The sequence below is a fragment of the Alternaria dauci genome, chromosome 10 (assembly GCF_042100115.1).
Source record: "Alternaria dauci strain A2016 chromosome 10, whole genome shotgun sequence".
Taxonomy (NCBI): Eukaryota; Fungi; Ascomycota; class Dothideomycetes; order Pleosporales; family Pleosporaceae; genus Alternaria; species Alternaria dauci.
In genome coordinates, this window is record NC_091281.1 from 1,565,259 (window position 1) to 1,585,077 (window position 19,819).

Genomic DNA, 19,819 nt, shown 5'->3' on the forward strand with positions numbered 1-19,819 from the left:
AGTGAGGGGTCGATGGGGTTCGCGAGACGTCATTGGCGTGTTTGAGCGCGTCGAACTGGAATGCTGGAAAGCAAACGCAAGACGACGACGATGAGCGCAGAGGGGGTGCCAGCATAAATACGTTCATAAAGAGTGCAGGCCGCACGTCATCTGCTAGTCGCCAGACGGCCGCTCTCGGGAACAGGGCAAGGCAGTGGTGAATGCGCCGAAGTAGCGTGGGCTGTCGGCTTCTGTTAGAGCACCACCGTAACGAAAGAAAAATTCGCGCTTGAAAGTGACCCTCCTCCTCCCACCTGCGCTTGCTTCTCCCGCACACACGACAGCCAATTTTCGTTCCTGGCGCCCGTCTGCCTTGCTCACGTCGTATCCGACCCTCAGACGCCGCCCCAGCCCGCTCTGTGATTGCTGCTTGCACGTCACACAGGCCTGCAACTCGACCGTGGTGTGCCTGGAGCCCGTACCTCACTGCACCCTCCAACCCTCATTGTCCGCCCACGACCCGCCGAGCAGCACTCTGGTTTCGCCGACGCAGCCTTCTCTGCCCCTTCGCCGCGACCACCAACCCCGCAGTCCATCAAGGCTCCCCCCCAGAGGTTAGTTTCGCGTACCTTACCGCCCACGTCCGCCGCTTGCTTGCTTCCTGCTTGCTCCCCGCCCTCGAGTTCGCTGGGCACTTTGCGCACCATTTTTCCCTCCTGCCGCTTCCAAGACCCTTTTATTAGCCCCGTGTGACACATTCGCACTCCTTCCTGTTTGGATCTGGCCCGCCCACGCAGTCATTTCGACTTCTTGTGTGCTCTCAGAGACCCAACCACCACCACCATCCACATCACTTGCCTCCACCACCATGCCTTGAATGCCTGCCACCTAGTTTTTTCGCGCACTTCTTTTCTCCGCTAACGGCAGTCACTCCAGTACGCGCGCAAAGACCGTCACGCCCCGAGCAGTGAAGCAGGAAGCATTCATTTTCCTCACATCGTTTGAGACCGCCGCGGTACCGAGCCACCGTTCAGCACACTATCCAGCTCTCCACCACTGCAGAGCAACATTTTCGCAACGTCGCTTAGTTGCCAACACAAAGCCTGGTAGCGACAAAAGTGTTGACGTGCGGGGAGGCCAAAAACACCTCTCCGGACATACCAGTGCCACCACCTGTTGGCCAGCTTGCCGCAGCGCTCCCACCGGGGAATCTAAGCGCTTACTCTCGTCCACCCAGCCGAACTTTATTCGAGACTCACACACAGACCAAGATGTCTACATTTTCATATGCGCAAGCCGCGAAGGGCGTCTCCACGCCAGCGACCACAAGCAAGTCGGCGTCCGGCTCTGCTACCCCAGCCAAGGACGGCCACAGCGCATCTGGCCAGGAAGCCAGTGCCTCCCCTAGCAACTGGGCTGAAGACGTCGAGTCTGAGTCGCGCCCTGTGCAGCCCACCAAAGCCCAGGAGGCGCAACCAGAGCAAAGCGTTCCCAACGTGGCTAAATCCTCACAGCCTCTAGATGCCTCCAACGAATCCTCGCCGGATCTCGCATCGTCCACCTCATCAACAGTCACCAAGGATGACGATGTTTCCTCGATACCAAACGCTTCCTCTGAATCGACCACTTGGGATAACAAGTCCCAGGCCTCCACTTCTGTCGACAAGTCGGTTGAGCCTGTCGAGAAGACGTCCGACAAGGTCAAGAAGGCCAAGAACGTCCCAGCTAAGCCCCTTCAAGAGGCGCCTGTACCCACTGTGAACCCCTGGAAGATACGAGCGGACTCGATCAAGTCCCAAGTGCAGAAGGCCGCACCTTCCGCAACTCCCAACGGAGTCTCCCATGGAGCTAGCGGAGTCCAGGCCAAGAAGGGCGACTCAACATCTCAAGAGAAGATCACAAACGGCGAGAGCAGAAGCAAGGGCCGAAAAGAGTTCCGCGGTGATGTTGATGTGCGGAATGGTGGCAAAGGCAGATTCTCTGAGAAAGATGCCAAGGCTACCCCATCATCGGGCGCGCTGCCTCCTCCACCAGACCGCGACCAGGAATCCTGGCCGACCCCCGAGACCGTCATCGATGAGGATCGCAAGAAGGCCCAAGAGAAGGAAAAGACCGAGCAGAAGCCAAAGGACGGCACTTCGACCAGCAAGCATGAGTGGGTGAAAATCCCATACACACCGACTGTTGTGTTCAACACACCGCTGCCCAACGCGGCAGGTGCTAGGAGAGGTGGCCGACCTGGAGGACGCGGTGGAGCGCCGAGCAACGGCAGGCCTGCCGGTTTCGGTAGCAATGGTACTGAACAGACTGAGACACCAAACGGCGAGCAGAAGGCGGCTGCACAGGATGCGTCTCCAAAGACGAAGCGCACCGACTCACCTACGATGAACGGCCAAGCGCCTGCAGTGAATGGAGACAGCGCGGCGAAGGCCACTGGTCCTGTATCCTCCGAGTCCGAGTCGCAGCCTAGGAGATCGTCCTTGTCCAGCGTGCCCGCTCAGAACGGTGCCTACCAGCGCCAGTACCCTAACAAGCCCCACAAGGGCCGCCGAGGCGAATTCCACGGTGCTGGAGAGCGAAGGAGAGATGGCGCATCCTCACCCACCAAGGATAACACCTGGGGTGAGCGTTCTGCTGGAACGCAGACAGACGCTGCCGAGAACGGTGAGCGCAAAGCTCCCGCCTACCAGGAGGGCTCTGCGCATGGCCATTCCAAGCGATTCAGCTCCTTCTCTAGTGGCCGCGAACGTGGCCGTGGAGGTCGCGGTCGCGGTGGAGCGTACACCAATGGCCATCACTTCACCAACGGACAACACTCTACATCGAGCTTCCCCTTGGGCCCACGATCACCTACAGCATTCGTTCCCGAGAGCAATAGCTTCATCCCCGCGCCCCAGAGCAAATACGGTCGCAACAGCCACCGATCACAGTCCTTGACTACCGATCCCTACAGGTATCAGTCTTTCCAGCCTGGGTACCCGGCTCCCATTCAGACAGGCCATGATATGTACCCCTACGGCATGGCTCCTCCGCCCATGAGCGCTGGACTACCGTACAGCCCATACGGCGTCGATCAGTACCAGATCTTCTCCATGATTACGGCCCAAGTGTATGCTTTGAACTTCTCGACCCAAAATTCGCTTGCTAACAATTTACCAGGGAATACTACTTCTCTGTTGACAACCTGCTCAAGGACATGTACCTTCGCCGTCACATGGACTCACAGGGATTCGTCGCTCTTGAGTTCATCGCCGGCTTCAACCGTATCAAGAACCTGTCCCCCGACATCGACATGATCAGACTTGTTTGCCAACAGTCTGCCTCCATCGAATACCGTACTAGCGAGAACGGCCAAGACCGACTACGTCGCAAGGACAACTGGGCACAGTGGGTTCTTGACATGGCCGAGCGTGATCCGTCTGCACAGAACGAAGGACCCAAGGAGCTCAACAAACCTCAGGTTTCTCACCCTGCAGGCTTTGACCCATCCAAGCCTCCTCAGTGGTCAGCCATGTCCCCAGCTTTCAGCCCGTTTGGAAACGGGGGCGCGTACCCTCAGATGAATGATTTCCATCCCGTTTCCCAGGATGCTGTATCAACACCGGCGGAGACGAACGGCGCGGCTGTTGACGAACCAAATGCGGCCGTTTCGAACGGTCAACCGATCGAAAACTCGACAAAGGCTGTGAGTGGAGAACCTGATTCATTTTCTGACTTGCAACTCGACAGCTTGACAGTCGTTATGCGCAAGCAACGGACCCAAGCGTTGCCTCCTTCTGTTTCACGAACGTTTTCTAATGGCTCCATCGATAGTAAACATGGCGTGCCAGATGAACCGGAGAAGTCGATCACCTGTCAAATGAGGGTCAACGGTGCCGGAACACCTGATGGGTAAGATGGCAATTGAGAGAAGTTGGAAGTACGCGCTGATCACATTTCTAGTAGCGCTGAGAACCATCTTGACCGCCCGCCAACTGCCACCGACTCCTCACAATCGACTTCCTCTGCTGCGCCTGTACGCCTTTACTGGGTCAAAGATCATCACAGCCCAGTTCACACTATTCCTTCTGATTCATCGCATGAATCCTATTATCATCTTCGATCCAAAGCTCTTTACCAGCGTTCCAACGCGCCACTCGGCACAACCCCTTACGACATGAACGTTCTTTACCAATTCTGGTCACATTTCTTGATTCGGAATTTCAACCAATCGATGTATGACGAGTTCCGCCACCTTGCCCTCGAAGACGCCGCCCATCAGGGGACGGAAACTGGCATTTCCAATCTTATCGAGTTTTACGGCGAGTCTTTGCTCTCGCCACAGGGCGCGATTCGACAGCGGGTGGCTTCAGACTTTGTTGAACTTATCAAGACCGAGGACGAGCGCCGTCCAGCTTTCGAGCAGCTGAAGGCAGCTTATCGTAGCGGTGGCATAGACCCTCAAAGTCGACAGCTCATTGAAGGCTTGCTTGATGCTGATACCTTAGCTCTGTTGACACCGCCATGATGCTGCAAAGAGCTACGGCAGCCATGTCATGACGAGTTAAGGTTTTTGCATTTCTTCGTCACGGTCTTCGGTCTTGTTGCATCCAAAATTTTCTCCTTGCGAGTTCTCGGACTCTGTATACATTGACAAAAGTTCATGTTCTGGCGTTTTCCACCCGGTTGGCTGTTGCTCAACTGTTTTTCCCCGATAGAAATCTCTCGCGTCTTTGAGTCGTTTTTCCCTTAATGTTCCCACGAATCACCAGTCCCCAAATACGAACGCAATACCCTTCAGGAATCTGGCTTTTACCCTCTCCTTCTGGATCTAGGGGTCCTCCATAGCATTGAAAGCTGGCGTTCTTGTGTGTCTATTTTGCATGGTTATCCACTCCAGCATACAAAAATCCGATGGCAGCTTTCTCCCCTCTCAGGCACAAAGCGGCAATCCTGTTCTTACCTTACTTGCAGGTGGATATGGGCTGCTTTAGGTGTCTTGTTTCGATAAAGCAAAATATACCAAAAGCGGCTGCCAAGGTCCGTGGGTGTGGCTTTTGCTCTGTAAGAGTACTAAAATGAATAACTCTGTTCCTGGTAGCATTGTGGCGGATCCATCTGGTGAAGTCCTGCCTTTGTCTTCTAGACATGGCAGGGTTATGCGCTCATGCAAGGTGAAGAAGTATTTGCAGTGTCGACTGCTGGCTCTGCGGACAGAAAGTTAAGCTTGTGCAATAGGTCACTGCATTCGCTACAGAATATCTCTTTGTAAAACATTACAGGAGTTGCGCAGTGTTCAGCACTCGACGAAAAACAGTGTCACTAAACTACCCCGCAGTTAGTCTACGGCGTTTTGCCTTGCAGCCTTGACTGCCTATCGGTGAGGAATAGGTATCTTGGCGTAGCTGAAACGAAGTCGGACGCGGACCAGTCGGTGGGTGAGGTGGCATGTGATCGTCGTCATGGCCTGGAGTTCTGGACCAATCCCGCATTGGGTGGCGACATGGACCCTGGTGCCTGCGCCTCATTAACGTCGCCTTCCCCATCCTTCTGACCATCACCACTCTCCTCTCCTGGTAGCACACAAACCATCATGGCACCTGCCGTGGTGCATTTATACAATTCGGTGGCTAAGAACGCGAGAGCGTTCAAGTAAGTCGACAGTGCTGTTTGATTGGGTTTCGTACTGACAGACAAAGGGCCGCCTGGAAACATGCTGCGAAACTCGTGAAGAAACAACTGCCTGAATCCGCACAACCTGCAGATGCAGTACTGCAACCCATCCTCGCTCGGAATGCTCCGAAGCACCCTCTCCACCGTATTGCCTACCTCAAGCAAAGCAAGGGCCGCTGGTACACTACCCACAGCCAGATCAGCGCTGCTGTTCGACGCTTCACCACGTCTGCTGCTCGCAACTCAGGCGTAAAGTACGACAAGGCCTCTTTCCCCAAGTCACGCATCGGAGGCATCGTTACCGCTCAGGCCGGCCGTGCACCCTTTGCATCGACCCTTCGCCCCAACCTCACCGGAGGCACGCTTGGTCGAACAGCAGGAGGCTACGGATGGGGCTCCGGCAGGACCGGAGGCGCAAGGTACTTCTCGCACGGCCCCGCATCCCCAGCCCAGGTCATCAACAACGTGTCTCAGGCCGTCCGAGCGTTCCTCGTTGGCGGACAAAAGGCCCAGTTCGATGGCGTCAACCCACACAATGGCGAGAAGCGCTTCAAGACCGTATCGGCGCTGCAGGATCAGGTCAACCGCACGCTGAACAAGGTTCCCAAGGCTACTCCTGGATCCTACATCAGCTTCAACGTTAACCCTACCGTTACCGCTCTTACTCCCCTCAAGGCTGTCAAGGGCTTCACCTCATTCGCACAAGAGAAGGAGACACTGAACAGCGAGGGCCTCCTTGATGTTCTCTCCGTCGACTTTTCCAGGGCTGTGAAGGAGCTTGCAGCCGTTCTCAAAGACCTGCAACGATTAGCGGCACTAGGCGACCTCCCGATATCATACGAAGACTCGGTACTCAAGGTTCACTTCCCAGGCTGCGACGCGCAAACTGTCGAGACGATATGTAACGATTTCGAAGTCTCGCGCGGCGCAGTGTATCAAGACGAAGACTTTGACTCTTTCATTGGCACCGATATCGCGCTCCTCTTCCCATTCGCACCAAGTCAGACACCATCTGAATGTTCCTTCTACGACAAACCCGTTGCTGAGCGTCAGCATGTTCAGCCTAACATTGACTGGACGCACATGCTCTCTGCATCACCCGCTGCTTCAGAAGGCTTCTCGACCAATTCCGAGCAAAGCTACGACCAGGTTGACGAATTCGCAACCGAAGAGCCCAATCCTTGGTTATCTGACTACGACAGCTTGCACACCAGTGAGGCTGACGAAATGGACATGCACACCCCGTTGGAATATCAGAGTTCCGATGGCATGTATAGATTCATGGCTCAGTGTGGAGCGTGATGGCGGATCGGGTAAGGCGTTGACGAAATGATGATACCTTTTGGCTTAGACTGTGGAATGACATTTCCTCTCCTATGTGTTAACGAATCAATAAATTAAACAACATCTGAGAAATGTGGGAAAGGCTTTTGTGAAGTGGTATACACGGCTAACGATTCTTCAATAAAAGTATCGGCACGAATCTTGAACTCGGCAGCCGACGTCGGCATCCGCATCATCGTCTCCATGCTCGACAACCGCAACCAAGCCGCTTGCGTCTTTCAACCAGTCATCCGGAGCTATATTAGCCGAAAGAAGAAACGGTGTCAAGAGCGTCACGTAAAAGTTTATTCCCTGCCAAGGGCGTAGGATGTCAGCCTCCACTTTTCTTACTTTCCTCTCCTTAACCTCGGGAGGACAATGTGATGACTCACAATTCCTCCCCGCGCGTTTACGACATGGCTTTTGAACCTGCATTGATGTGCACGATACCTAGATGACGTTGCATATTGAAAGTGTGGCAGTTGCAGGGTTATTTGGCGTGTTATTCCCGGCATAGGAACTCGGAGCAAAGTTCGGGATAGGAATTCGGGGTCAGGTATTGAATCTGTGGAACGTTTGAAGATGACGCTGAATACGGTGCAGCGTGGGGAAGAGGATGGCAACAATGAGTTTACAGAAAATGGCATCTGGTCATCTGAAAAGAGCTACAGCAACCAGAACCCACAACCCAGCATCCAACTTGATGAAACCAACAAGGACGAAGCCATGAAGAATAACACCATTTCGAAACCCTACCCACATCAACTGCCAGCCAATACCACCGCCCCCTCAGCAGGAGGCCAACCCACCGTCGACGTTCCCCCCAACGGTGGCTACGGCTGGGTATGCGTCGCCGCCGTCGCAACAATAAATATCCACACCTGGGGCCTCAACTCCGCCTACGCCGTCTTCCTCGCCCACTACCTCTCCACATCCACCTTCCCCGGCGCCACACCCCTACAATACGCTTTCATCGGCGGCCTCTCCATATCGCAAGCCCTCATCGTCTCTCCCGTGGCTACGTTAACGACCAGGAAATGGGGCACGCGGACCACGCTCTTCATCGGCGTAGGATTCGAGACTGTGAGTTTCATCGGCGCAAGTTTTGCGAGTAAGATTTGGCACTTGTTCTTGAGCCAGGGTGTGTGTTTTGGATGGGGAATAGGGTTCTTGTTCGTGGGCACTGTGGGGATTGCTGCGCAGTGGTTTACGACACGTCGGTCGCTTGCGAATGGGTGGTGTGCGGCGGGGAGTGGGCTTGGGGGGTTGGTGTACAGTCTTGCTGCTCAGGCTATGATTCGCGATATTGGTTTGCCGTGGGCGTTCCGCACGCTGGCTGGTGTTGCGTTCGTTGTTAATAGTGCGTGTGTGTTGCTTATCAGGGATCGGAATAAGCAGATTGGGTCTAGCCAGCTGAGTTTCGATTACAGGTTGTTTGGGAAACCGCAGTTTGTGGGACTGTTGGCGTTTGGGTTCTTGAGTATGTTGGGGTACATTGTCTTGCTCTTTAGTTTGCCGAGTTATGCGCGGACGATTGGGTTGAGTGCGCAGCAGGGGAGTGTTATTGGCGCTGTGTTCAATCTGGGACAGGCGTTGGGGAGGCCGCCGATTGGGTATTTTTCCGATTCGATTGGCAGGTTGAATATGGCGGGGAGCATGACGTTTCTGGTTGGCGTGTTTTGTCTGCTGATATGGATTTTCGCAAAGAGTTTTGGGGTATTGGTCTTTTTCAGTCTGGTGGGTGGGATGGTGGCGGGGACGTTTTGGGCGACGGCTGCGCCAGTTACGACAGAGGTCATGGGGCTGAGAGACTTGCCGAGTGCGTTGAGTATCACTTGGTTGGTACTTGTGTTGCCTACTACCTGTAAGTCTTGAGCAGCTGTGGATTGAATTGCATGGAACAGTTTGCTAACATGGGTGCAGTTTCCGAGCCTATCGGTCTTGAGCTCGTAGCGTTCAATGGAGGGAGCTACACTGGAGCTATCTTGTTCACTGGGTGGATGTACATTGGTGCTGCAGTCTGCTTGTGGATGGTGAGAACTTGGAAGATTGGAGAAGACGAGGAGGCAGCTGCAAAGGGCGACGTCGAGCCAAGCACTGCTGAAGTCGAGTCCTTCCAAAGGAGTTCGTTTGTGAAGAGGATGTTTAAGATTCAGAAAGTTTGAGGTCATATCACAAAAGTTGTAGAATTCAGACATAGCGGGAAGTGCTTTGGTACAGCACTAACGACGTGTATTATATTACTTCACCTGGGCGTCTACGGGTGTTTTACATGACGCCCAAGGGCAAGTGACAATAACCATGACATGTACAAAAGCTGCCGATGCTTACCGCCATCGCCTAAACTGTTACGTGATGCCAATGTTCCTCAGAACCACGTTCGTCCTTCAAGGGCGTTCATCAAGATACACACATGGCATCATGTTCCACAAAATGAGGTTACGCAGGAGTTTGCTATACCGTCCATGATTTTGAGCTCTGGATTCTTGATAGAAGGCTCCGCGAGCCCAGGCACGGTTCACGGCACACTCACGTGTTGTGTGGACATGCGATCCAAAACCACGTCCAGAGTCCAATAAGTCCACTTATAGCTGCTGCAGGTGAAACGTCGATGAACACGATACTTTTTTCTGTGGCTTGTCTGGCTGCAAACTGATGATTGAAGGAGTTTCTAGAAGCATGCGAAACGGGGGCTTGACCAGGCATCGCCATCCTTGCACCGCAGCATTAGCTCCCGTTGCCTAATCACTAGTCAGGTCCCCTTTCTCGGTGTCGCTGCAACATGCTGGTTGCGTCCAAGAAGATATCGCGAGGGTATACGACGCCTATGGATGACGGAATCTCTCCAGGGCTGCAATGTTGGAACGTCGGGTAGCTCTGCAGCGGGGTAGCAAGATCTGTCGTCCAGTCGTTGCCAGCTCCCGCTGACGTATTCAAACATGACGTGCCGGTATGCGATTGGCTACGAGGGTCATTCCCGGCATTGAGGCACCCATGTCATGTCTAAATGTCGTGGTTAGTGTGTGTGCAGATGACTTTGGACGCGCCGACACGGCCTCGGGGTGCAGTGCGAGGGACAAGAGGGTATTTCGCACATGGAGACACGTGGAAAGCGCCGTGATGATGGCAAAGGAACGTCTCTGGGCGTGTTGTTGGCGTTGGTCGATGGCGTCAGGGTGCAGAATCGGTGTGCCTTTGTTCCCATCCCATGTGGCCTCGGCGCAAAGGCCCCTGACGCCAACTGGCAGCATCCCGCTAATATGGCTGACTTTAGCCTCGCCTGCTCTCCTGTCCGTGTCCACAATTTGTCGTCGACGACACTGGCACGTCCTTGACTGCCTCTTCTTCATCCGTTGTTGCTGCTGCCTCGGGATGTTCGCTCGTCCTGTTGTCTCCAGAACCGTGCTATCCCACCTTATGTCGCTCTTTTAGCTACCTGCCAACAGCGTTTCTTTGTAATATTACCTTATAATCGTCCTGCGTCACCGAACGGCCTCTGCGCGAGACTGTGCAAACACGCGTTCCTTTGCCCCGAGCACTGACTTCAACCTCAGCGGAAGTTTGGTCGCATCACCGACGCGCGAAGCATCAGAGACGGAAAAAGAAGAGTTGCAGCCCGTCGAGCTGTACAGCGTGGGAAGCCCTTGAATGCAAGCTCGACGGTCCTTCTCGTCCTCGCAGCATCCGCCCTCATCACCTCCCCTTGTTCCCGGGCACTTTGGTGAAGCGACGACTCCGCCCGAGGCGCGTGAAGTAGTCTCTCCCACCTGGACGGCCCCTTCGCCGGCTCGCACTCTCGGATACTCGAGTCCAGAGCTCCCTTCTCTCCCGTCCTTCTCCGTCCTTGGAAACAACCCGCGTACTCCGCCCAACGCTGCGAGGCACGACAGAACCGACACGTCCTACTATACCGCCAGCTGGGGCAGTCCGTACAGACACCCTCCTCCAGTCTTTAATCCTTCGCGTCAGGTTTCGACAAACTTCGGAAGCGACGACTTTGAAGAAGAGGCTTCTGGGCTGCAGTTTGGCCTTGGGCATCTACTCCCGTCTCGACTCGAGCCTCAGGAAGAGTCGCCGAATCAATTCAATCTCGAGCATCTCATACCTCGTTTGGAACGGAACGCGTCGCCAAACCGCTTCACGCTTGAACACCTAATCCGATCTCGACTGCCAGATCTCGTAACACCGACCAAAGAAGCGCGAGCTTCCGGCACTACTCCCCGAGCGTCCGACACCAACCCAACTTCGCAAGAGTGGGTTGAACGATTCCTAGAAGAGCGTTGGAACCGCGAGACAAACGACTGGCGGGATAATAACAGCGACACAGAAGGATCGGGTGGAGAATCGGATCTGCCAATTGCTCCTCCGCCGAAAAGGGGACACAAACAGAGGAACAACAACAAGACCCTGAACCAGCAGGACTTTTGGCGGCACTTTAGCAAGGAAGAAAAAGAAGCAGTCGGCAAAATGATGGCCTCCAAGTATGCGGATGCTGAGCCGTCCCCGGCCAGGCAGAACTCGGCATCCGGTCCCAGTACCGCACAGCAGATGAACGGACACAGTGCACAGGCAGAGAAGACGCCAGTACCGACACCTACGAAAGCAGCTAAGCCGGTAGATGAAACTCCCAGCAAGCTGGCGAACAACGATGCATCCCAGGCAAGCCAGGATCTGTCCAACAAGCCACTACCCAACCCTCCAAGCGAGTCATTTCTGGCTCCTCCAGGCGCAGCGCCTGCGCAGCCTCGGATGCGCAAGAAGGTCATCGTCAAAGGCAAGGGCTGTATCATCTCGATACCACGCGATATCCCTAGAGGCAACCCTGGGTTCCCTCCGAAGCCGATGAGTGCAGAGGCTGTGAATGCAAAGCTCCGACAGCTTGAGCAACAGGGTTACGACATTCGTGGCTTCAGTACTGGAGGTCTAGAGACGCACAACCGAGCCATCTGGCCGGCAGAGGCCGATGTCCAGGCAGAACGTGACAATGCGGGTAGACGATACACCGTCCGTGTATCGAAGGAGTCTGAATGGAAGGACTACCAGAACTCTCTGCTCGAGGCCAAGTTGGCCGCACTCGGTGTCAGCACTGGTGGCGAGGAAGACATTCTTCTTCCCTTGTCACGACAAACATCATCACAGCAGCACCCTGGGCAGGGTTTCACTCCACCGATACCTACATCCTCAGCTGGCAGTCTTCGCATGGCCAGACACGGCAGCATTGCAGGTGGCGCCTTCCCGTTCGGACCTTCACCTGGACACATGTCTCGGCAGTCGGTTGCGTCTCCAGCATTTGGAGGTCCACGTCCCGGTATGCACATGCATCGTCACTCGACTTTTGGATCGCCTGCCAACTTTGTTCCATCGCATGGCTATTCACCTTCGGGCACGTGGTCGCCTGCTGGATACTTCAACCCACAAGACGGACGTAGCGGCTCCCCTGCTCTTGCATCTTTGAGCAGGCCTGATCTTTCTGGCATCATCTCGCCGCACTCTCCATTCGGCATGAGACCCCACCAGCAGTTTCCCATTACGCCGACGCAGAGGGACGACTTCCAATTGCAGATGCAACTGCAGCAGCAGCAGTTACAGAACCAGCTTCTACAACAGCAGCAACAGCAGCACCAGCACCAGCACCAGCAACAAGTCCTTGGACTGCGACCGAACTCCACACTGGCTGAGGTACCTGAAGATGAAGACGAGGAAGATGAAGTCCCGGCGATGAAGCATGCCACTAAATCCGCACCGGAGATTGCTGTCCCGACTCCTCGCGGTCATCGTCATAACATTAGCGAGAACCTTGAACGCGAGGCGGCGAATGAGGAGTATCACTTGGAAGAAGCTATCGACAAGCAATTTGCGGAAGGAGGAGATTTCAGTACTGAGCCAGAGACCAACGTATCCTACAAGCCTTCTAATGCTGTGGCTAACCCTACGTGGGAGGATTCGCGAACGATCTTGCACCAGCCTCAACCGCACAGCAGAGCGCACTCGCTCGCCAAGTCTCAGAAGCCTGTCTCCTTCTCGTTCCCTGCCCAGCAGAACCCCCGCTCAGAGAGCGACGGTGCACAAACGAACGTCTCGGAGAACACCAACCCCAGCCTGGAAGATGGAGAAGTCCGCAATCCGGCACAGGACGCCACGCAGCACTCACAAGCCTCGTCCCAAGTCAACAACTCCTGGAAAGACAACAAATTTGCCTTCAGCAAGCCTACATCGGCAGTCCACAGCAAACATGCTTCGCGCTCGTCTATCTCGAAGCTCAATGTCGAAGCCAAAGAGTTCAAGTTCAACCCTGCAGCGTCTTTTAGCCCAGGCTCTTTCTCTACAGGCTTCAGTTTCGCACCTGCTGTCAAGCCCCCTACGGCTGCCGCCCCTGCTGCTGTACCTGCTGCTGTACCTGCTGCTGTCCCAGCCAACAACAAGCCTAGCATCGATGGATTGGCGAACTTCAACGTGTCAGCTCCTGCCTTCAAACCCGATGCACCAGTGTTCAAACCTGATGCACCGGCATTCAAGCCTGTGGCTGAAGTTCCTGCGTTCAAGCCTGCTGCAGATAACTCTCCATTCCCATCTGGCGGCTTCAACTTCTCAAGCCCACCGGCCTTCAAGCCAGAAGCGCCTGCATTCAACCCCGGTGTGTCGACATTCAACCCTAACAAGCCGGACCCCGCTCCAACAAGCTTCTCCTCGAAGATCTTTGGAGACGTCAATCTGTCCCAGAGCGACATCGTCAAGCCAGCTACACGTTCCAAGGCGGTCCCAATTATCCGCCCCGACAACACGCGCTCGCAGACGCCTGAGACGGAAGGCCGTGAGGACCACGAGGATGAGGCTGGTCGACCTAAGCAAGCTGACGGTCGCGAAAAGAGAGTCCGACGTGATCGCGCTGATGGTGATGACGTACCCAAGTTCGCTCTTCAGCCTGTGCTTGCATCGCAGCCTTTGGCCGAAATTAGACAGCCCAATGCTGCCAAGCAGGAACCTCAAGTTGAACGAAAGGAAGCTTCGCAAGACAAGGAGAACCTGTCGCCTGCACGTAAGCAGACCAAACCTCAATCAAAGAGCCCAGAGCCTCTGTCACAGGCGAAGCAAGAGATCGTCATGGCACCTATTTCACCAGCTCCACCCGCTCCAGAGAGCGATAAAGGCGCAGACGACGATACGCCTCACGCAAGCGACGTACCGACACCTACTACGGAGGAACCTGAGCCATTGGGCAAGAAGCATTCTCACAAGAGCACTCTATCGGCCAACGCTAAACCGTTCGAGTTCAAGCCTCAATTCAACAGTGCCGGCTACGACTTCGGCTTCCATGTTACGAAGCCATCTCAGGTCGAAGACCCAGAGAAGGCTCAAGTATCTCCACCAAGTTACGTCAGCAGAAGTCCGGCTACCACGTATAGGCCTAGCGACGACGGCTCGTTCAAGACTGCCATGGAATCTGGCAGGCACAGGGCTTACCCTGAGAGCGAAAGTGCAGAGTTTGAAAACCTTGGCGATGCTTCCTTCAACGATATTGATGCTGTTATGAAGCACATGGATGGTGAAGGGTCCGACTTTGGCGTTGAGCGTGATGAGACTTCCTGGGATCAGTCCTCGCCCCAGAGGACACCGAATGTGTTTGAGCGCAACGACCTGCAGCCCAACTTCAAGATGCGCAGCGACGCGCCTAGTCCCAGCCCCCGCCGTGGTTTCTTCCCTGGACGGCCCATGCAGGGCTCTGCAACATCAGTGCAAGATCCATTTGATGATGAGCGGGCTGCGCTGCCATTTGACTCGCCTGTGCGCCGCCTGAACAACGCTGACGCCGGACCCATGAGTGACTGGGACGAAGGCCTCCTCACCGAGGACGAGTCCAAGGTTCAGACGCGCAGTGGCTTTTTCGACAAGCATGTTGATGACCTCATGGGTCGTCTCCTGCAGGACCGCCTTGGCCCGCTAGAGCAAAACCTGCAAGGCATCCAAGAAGCGCTTGCAATGATGTCGCAACGTCCGGGACGCGGACGCCGCAGCATGTCCACTAGCGCACGTCTAGACAGCGATGCCGACGATGAAGACGATGATGCCGGCACCGACGTTGACTACCGCAACCGATCTCGAGGAAAGGACAGGAGGCTGGAGAAGATCCGATCCATCGTCAAGGACGCGCTTGAGATGCACCAATCACAGATCACGTCTATTCCGGTGCCTGTACCCGAGCCAATGATCCCAGAGAAGATCCGGGAGATCGTCACCGACGCGCTTGCGCAACACCAGCCATCTGTGCAACCTGCTGAACCTGTTCTTGCGGATCAGATTCGCGCCATTGTTCAGGATGCGATTGCTTCCGCGAAGCCTGCGCAAGAACAGGTCGCTGAGCCTCTCAAGCCTGAAGACATTCGCTCTATTCTCTCCGACATGCTCGCAACCCATGTTCCTCAACCCGTGGAGCCGGTCAAGACAGATGACATCCGATCCATTGTGTTGGAAGCGTTCGAGACGCACGCTCCTCAACCGATGCCACCTCCAGTGCCTGAGCAAATCTGGCCTGACGATCTGAAAGCCATCGTTACGGAAGCTCTCGCGTCGCACCAGCCAGCCTTGGAACAGGTGCAAGCGGAGAACATTCGTTCCATTGTCGCCGAAGCATTCGCATCTCACCAGCCTCCAGCTCCTGCTGCGCCAACTGTCGACATCGCTCAGCCAGACATGATCCGCTCCATCGTCGCTGAGGCCTTGGCGAACCAGAAGCCTGCCACTCTTGAGGCTCCTGTCGACATTCCACAGCCACAGTTTGATATGTCCGAACTCTACCAGATCATCGGTAGCCTCAAGGCCTCAATTGCGCAGACTACTAGCCACCATCTCCAGGCTGAAGATGTTCGTGAGCTTGTTGATGAGGCTCTGAGCCGTCACAGTATGGAGGTCGCCCAGCGTGAGGAATCCAAAGCTGTCCAGGAGAGGGATGCCCGCATCACCGACCTTGAAGAAATGCTCAAGGAAGCCACGCTCCGATTCAACGATGAAGCTGAAGCCCGCCAAGCTATCGAGGCCCGAGAAGCGGACTCTGCACGCCTGCTCAAGGTCACAGAGGAAGAGCTCACACTCCTCCAACAGGCTGCCAAGGACGACGAGCATAAGATTGGTACTCTGACTGAGGAGCGAGATGTTCTCCGTCGCAGTCTCGAATCCTACCAGGCCGATGCCGCTGAGATGCGCGACAGGTTATCTACTTTCGACATTGAGAACGAGCAACTCAAGCTTACAAACATTGCGCTGGAGAGCTCGGAGGAGGACCTCAAGAAGAGACTTGATTCAGTCACCGCAGAGAATGAGGCACTTACATTCACGCTCGAGGAACACCGTCTCTCCGCCAACAAGTGGCGAGGCGACCTTCAAGACGCTCACGAAGAAAAGGAGAAGCTACGCAAGGCTATCGGAGAGGCCCGTTTCCAGGCTGAGGAGGCTGCTCGCGTGCGAGAGTCTATGCGTACCAAGCTTGAAAAGCTTCAACAAGATATGGTTGTCGCTTCACAGCAGGTCGCGTCTGAGCGTGCTCAGTTCCAGAAGCATGAAGAGGCGTCTGCAACAAAGTATGAGGTTCTCAGCGCACGTATCGAAGCTGAGGGTCGCACACGGGAGCGTCTGGAGAGGGAGCTTGAGCGCTTGGAAACCCAGGAACGTGAAGGCATGAGGCTGAGGATCCATCTCGAGCAAACTCAGAAGCACAACGCCAAACTGGAAGAGACAATTGAAGAGCTAAAGAGGGAGTCGATGGAGCACCAAAGAAACGCCCAACGCTACGAGCGTGACATGCGAGAGGCTAGGGAGGCTGCGCACGTTGAGATCCGCCGCACCCGCGTGCTCATGGAGGCCGATGTTGATGCAGCTAACAACCAGGTCAACATTGTTCGCCACGAGCTTGAGAGCGAGATTGCCCGTGTCCGCGCCGAGCTCGACCAGGTTCGCCTAGATGCTGATACTGCCAAAGAGAAGCACGAGCTGGATTTGGAGGCGGCTTCGGACCTCAAGAAGCAAGCTGTGGAAGAAGCAAAGGAGAACAACAGGCACAGTCTGCATGAGCAGCAGCGCACCTTTGAGCGTCAACTTGAGCACATCAAGCATGAGCATGCTCGCGCTCTTGAATTCGCGCGTGAGGACAAGGAACGTGCCGAAGCTTTCCACAACGACAAGCTCGCGTTGGCCGACTCCAAGCTCGACCACTTCAAGGACAAGATCGCGTTACTGGAAGAGAAGCTTCAGGTTGCGAAGGAAGCCGCCAGTGCCGCTGCCGCAGCAGCAGCCAAGTCTCCTACTACTTCATCCTTCGGTGGCGGCGCAGGGGCTCAGGCGTTGCGTGAGTCTATCGGTGTTCTCCAGGAGCAGCTACAAGAGCGCGAGGGACGTATCGAGTCTCTTGAGCGTCAGCTCGAAGAAGTTGACACCGAGGCTCCTGCTAAACTAAAGGAGCGCGACACCGAGATCAACTGGCTCCGCGAGCTACTTGGCGTACGCGTTGACGACCTGAACGACCTCATCAACGCTCTCGCCCAACCAACCTTTGACCGCGAGACCGTCCGCGATGCTGCCATCCGCATCCGCACAAACTTGCAAATGGAGCAATCCGAGAAGGAACGTCTCATCTCAGGCGGCCAACAATCGTTTCCCACCCTGAGCTCCCTCTCCAACTTTGCGTCACCTAAAGCAGTCCAGCTCGCTGCTGCCATTGGTAATTGGCGCAAGGGCCGCGGCGAAGCTACGTCTGCTCTCGCAGGCAACTCTTCAACCAAGGCTGCCGCGCGTACTCAGACGCCTTCCCGCGCTCAACCTCATTCTGCACAATCCTTTCTCTCGGGCCTCATGACGCCGCCAACCTCCAACGCGCGCCGCGGATCTGAACTCTCAACTTCCTCTTCTTCGCAGCAGCGTCCTGCAGTCATGCGCTCAAATTCCAATAGCTCCCGTACGTCAACTGAAGCGGGGTTTCCAGCGCTCGGCAAGCAGCCGCGTACGCCTCCTCTGATGAGGAAGCAGGCGTATGATCAAGATGCTGAGACCGAACCGTTTAGTGAAAGCGGTTTCTACGACGACGAGAGTACTGTTGATGGTGAATTGACGCCTCTAGCATTGAACTTTGGACGAGAGTTGCAACGGTAGAAATCTCCGCCCTATCGAAACCGAAAACCTTTTCCTTTGTTTAACCGTTTCTTTTTTGTATTGATTTAGCTCGTATGAGCGTTCCTGTCTTTGACTACGGTTCTGGTTTTTTTTTCTTTTGGTTGGTGTTGTCACCTTGGTACCTAATGCTTGCTGCTTTGCTCGCGACCTGTCTTTTGGATTGGAACATATACCCCCGCAAGACCGCATTTTCTCACTTTACACCAAATTGTATACAACATGTCTCCTTGGTTATATTTAGTTTCCTTATGTACGGGATGACTGGGAAAGTTGGGATGGACAGGGAGGAGGAGAGATCTAGAAAATAGCTTATCAAATTGTTAATCTACTACTTTCTTTGACGTACGAGGTGTGCTCCCGTGGGCGCGCGAACTAGCATACGGTAGTCTTGATACCCAGATGCATACCTACAAGATATAATATATCACGTTTTACATGAACTGTATTGATCGCCCAAACACGGATCTTGACTGATACTGAGTGACGTCACTTGGTTGAATGCGCACGAGAAGAGGCACGTCCAGCTCTGGTCCGCTCTGCTGATGCATACCAAAGCGTAAATCTCGTGTTTGTAGAACGGATGGGGATCAGATCATAGGTGTTTCGAAGGTGTTGCGTGCCTTCGCAGTATGCTTGTAGGTAATAGCAGGCTAGTTATCTGCGCAGAGAAAGCTATGAACTAATTTCTACCCCCCGGGGCCTTAGGGATGGGGCCTACAGTGTCATCTCATATTGCGTTGCCAAGAAATTTTGAAACTAAGCCTGAACTGTCCTAGCGTATTCAGAAGTCTCTTTTTGCCTATAACACCTCTCCGTCCATCCCCCACATCACGCCCTACACCGCCTCAACATCCCCACTATCACGATCACTGCTAATACTACCTAGAGATTAAGCAGAAGCTCTATCGCATTACAGTAATCATAGTAATTATAGTTATAGTTATAGTTATAGTTATAGTTATAATTATAATTATAATTCCCTTTAAGCGGCTACGAAGCCTATATATTAGTAGTAGTACCCTTATATATTACTACTATAGCTACTGCAGCTATTAAAGCTATTATAGCTATCGCACTATACTTATTACTATTATATACCTAAATCCTATTACGTTATATCTTAAGCCTTCTATATTATTAAATTAATTATCTACTACTTATACCTATCTTAGCTCCTTAATAATATCTATAATATATAGTAGCTAGTCCTTAAAGCCCCTATTATAGACCTTGTCTAAGTACCTATACTACTTATTAGTTATTATAGAACTAGTAACCTATATATTGTTACACGGGGTTAGGCTATACTTCTCTAGGCTCGGTCCGTACTAAGGCGAGGTAGACTAAAGCGGTAGTCCGTGAGGTATCGTATGGAATGATCAGGTGGAAAAGAGTTATCGTTGTAACCAAAGGATAAACAATACTAATTCTATAAACGATAGAATAACTAGTTGATAATCTGTGTAAGAGATGAACTATTTGAGTTAACCACAACGAGTGTAATAATAAGATCTAACACATTCTTATACCCATTGCTATAGGTCCTGTCCTCCTTACCCTCCCTTCCAAGAGGGAGGCCTAGGAGGGCCGTGACCTCCTAATCCTCACTGGCCTCCCAGAGGCCAGGTCTTGGCGGGATGCCATTCCTTTCACGTGATCTGGGCCCCGCCCTAGATCCACTTTCGTCCATCGTGTCCGCCCGATAGTC

General features: G+C 54.1%; 4 protein-coding genes across 4 annotated transcripts; all 4 read left to right on the top strand.

Annotated features, from left to right (window-relative positions):
• Positions 1 to 298: 298 nt before the first annotated feature.
• ACET3X_009933 (uncharacterized protein) lies at positions 299 to 5,055 on the top strand. The gene is made up of 5 exons (XM_069456103.1): positions 299 to 593; positions 916 to 3,088; positions 3,139 to 3,664; positions 3,793 to 3,870; positions 3,922 to 5,055. Exons 2-4 carry the CDS (start codon positions 1,251 to 1,253, stop codon positions 3,793 to 3,795), a joined length of 2,367 nt encoding a protein of 788 aa, XP_069302766.1. The 5' UTR covers positions 299 to 593; positions 916 to 1,250; the 3' UTR covers positions 3,796 to 3,870; positions 3,922 to 5,055.
• Positions 5,056 to 5,551: 496 nt separating this feature from the next.
• Positions 5,552 to 6,933, top strand: ACET3X_009934 (uncharacterized protein; the record flags this gene model as incomplete). The annotated part of the gene is made up of 2 exons (XM_069456104.1): positions 5,552 to 5,610; positions 5,658 to 6,933. 2 exons carry the CDS (start codon positions 5,552 to 5,554, stop codon positions 6,931 to 6,933), a joined length of 1,335 nt encoding a protein of 444 aa, XP_069302767.1.
• A 603-nt stretch (positions 6,934 to 7,536) lies between these two features.
• Positions 7,537 to 9,119, top strand: ACET3X_009935 (uncharacterized protein; the record flags this gene model as incomplete). The annotated part of the gene is made up of 3 exons (XM_069456105.1): positions 7,537 to 8,065; positions 8,738 to 8,818; positions 8,878 to 9,119. The coding sequence occupies 3 exons, from the start codon at positions 7,537 to 7,539 to the stop codon at positions 9,117 to 9,119; spliced, it is 852 nt and encodes a 283-aa protein (XP_069302768.1).
• Positions 9,120 to 10,253: 1,134 nt separating this feature from the next.
• Positions 10,254 to 18,517, top strand: ACET3X_009936 (uncharacterized protein). The gene has a single exon (XM_069456106.1). The coding sequence runs from the start codon at positions 10,603 to 10,605 to the stop codon at positions 18,088 to 18,090; it is 7,488 nt and encodes a 2,495-aa protein (XP_069302769.1). The 5' UTR covers positions 10,254 to 10,602; the 3' UTR covers positions 18,091 to 18,517.
• The last annotated feature ends 1,302 nt before the right edge of the window (positions 18,518 to 19,819 follow it).

What these genes read in the sequence shown, in the direction of transcription:
- ACET3X_009936 (XM_069456106.1), top strand. Translation starts at nt 10,603, where the DNA reads ATGCAAGCTCGACGGTCCTTCTCGTCCTCGCAGCATCCGCCCTCATCA.
- ACET3X_009933 (XM_069456103.1), top strand. Translation starts at nt 1,251, where the DNA reads ATGTCTACATTTTCATATGCGCAAGCCGCGAAGGGCGTCTCCACGCCA. An exon ending in TCCATGATTACGGCCCAAGT is followed by an intron (nt 3,089 to 3,138) that starts GTATGCTTTGAA and finishes ACAATTTACCAG; the next exon opens with GGAATACTACTTCTCTGTTG.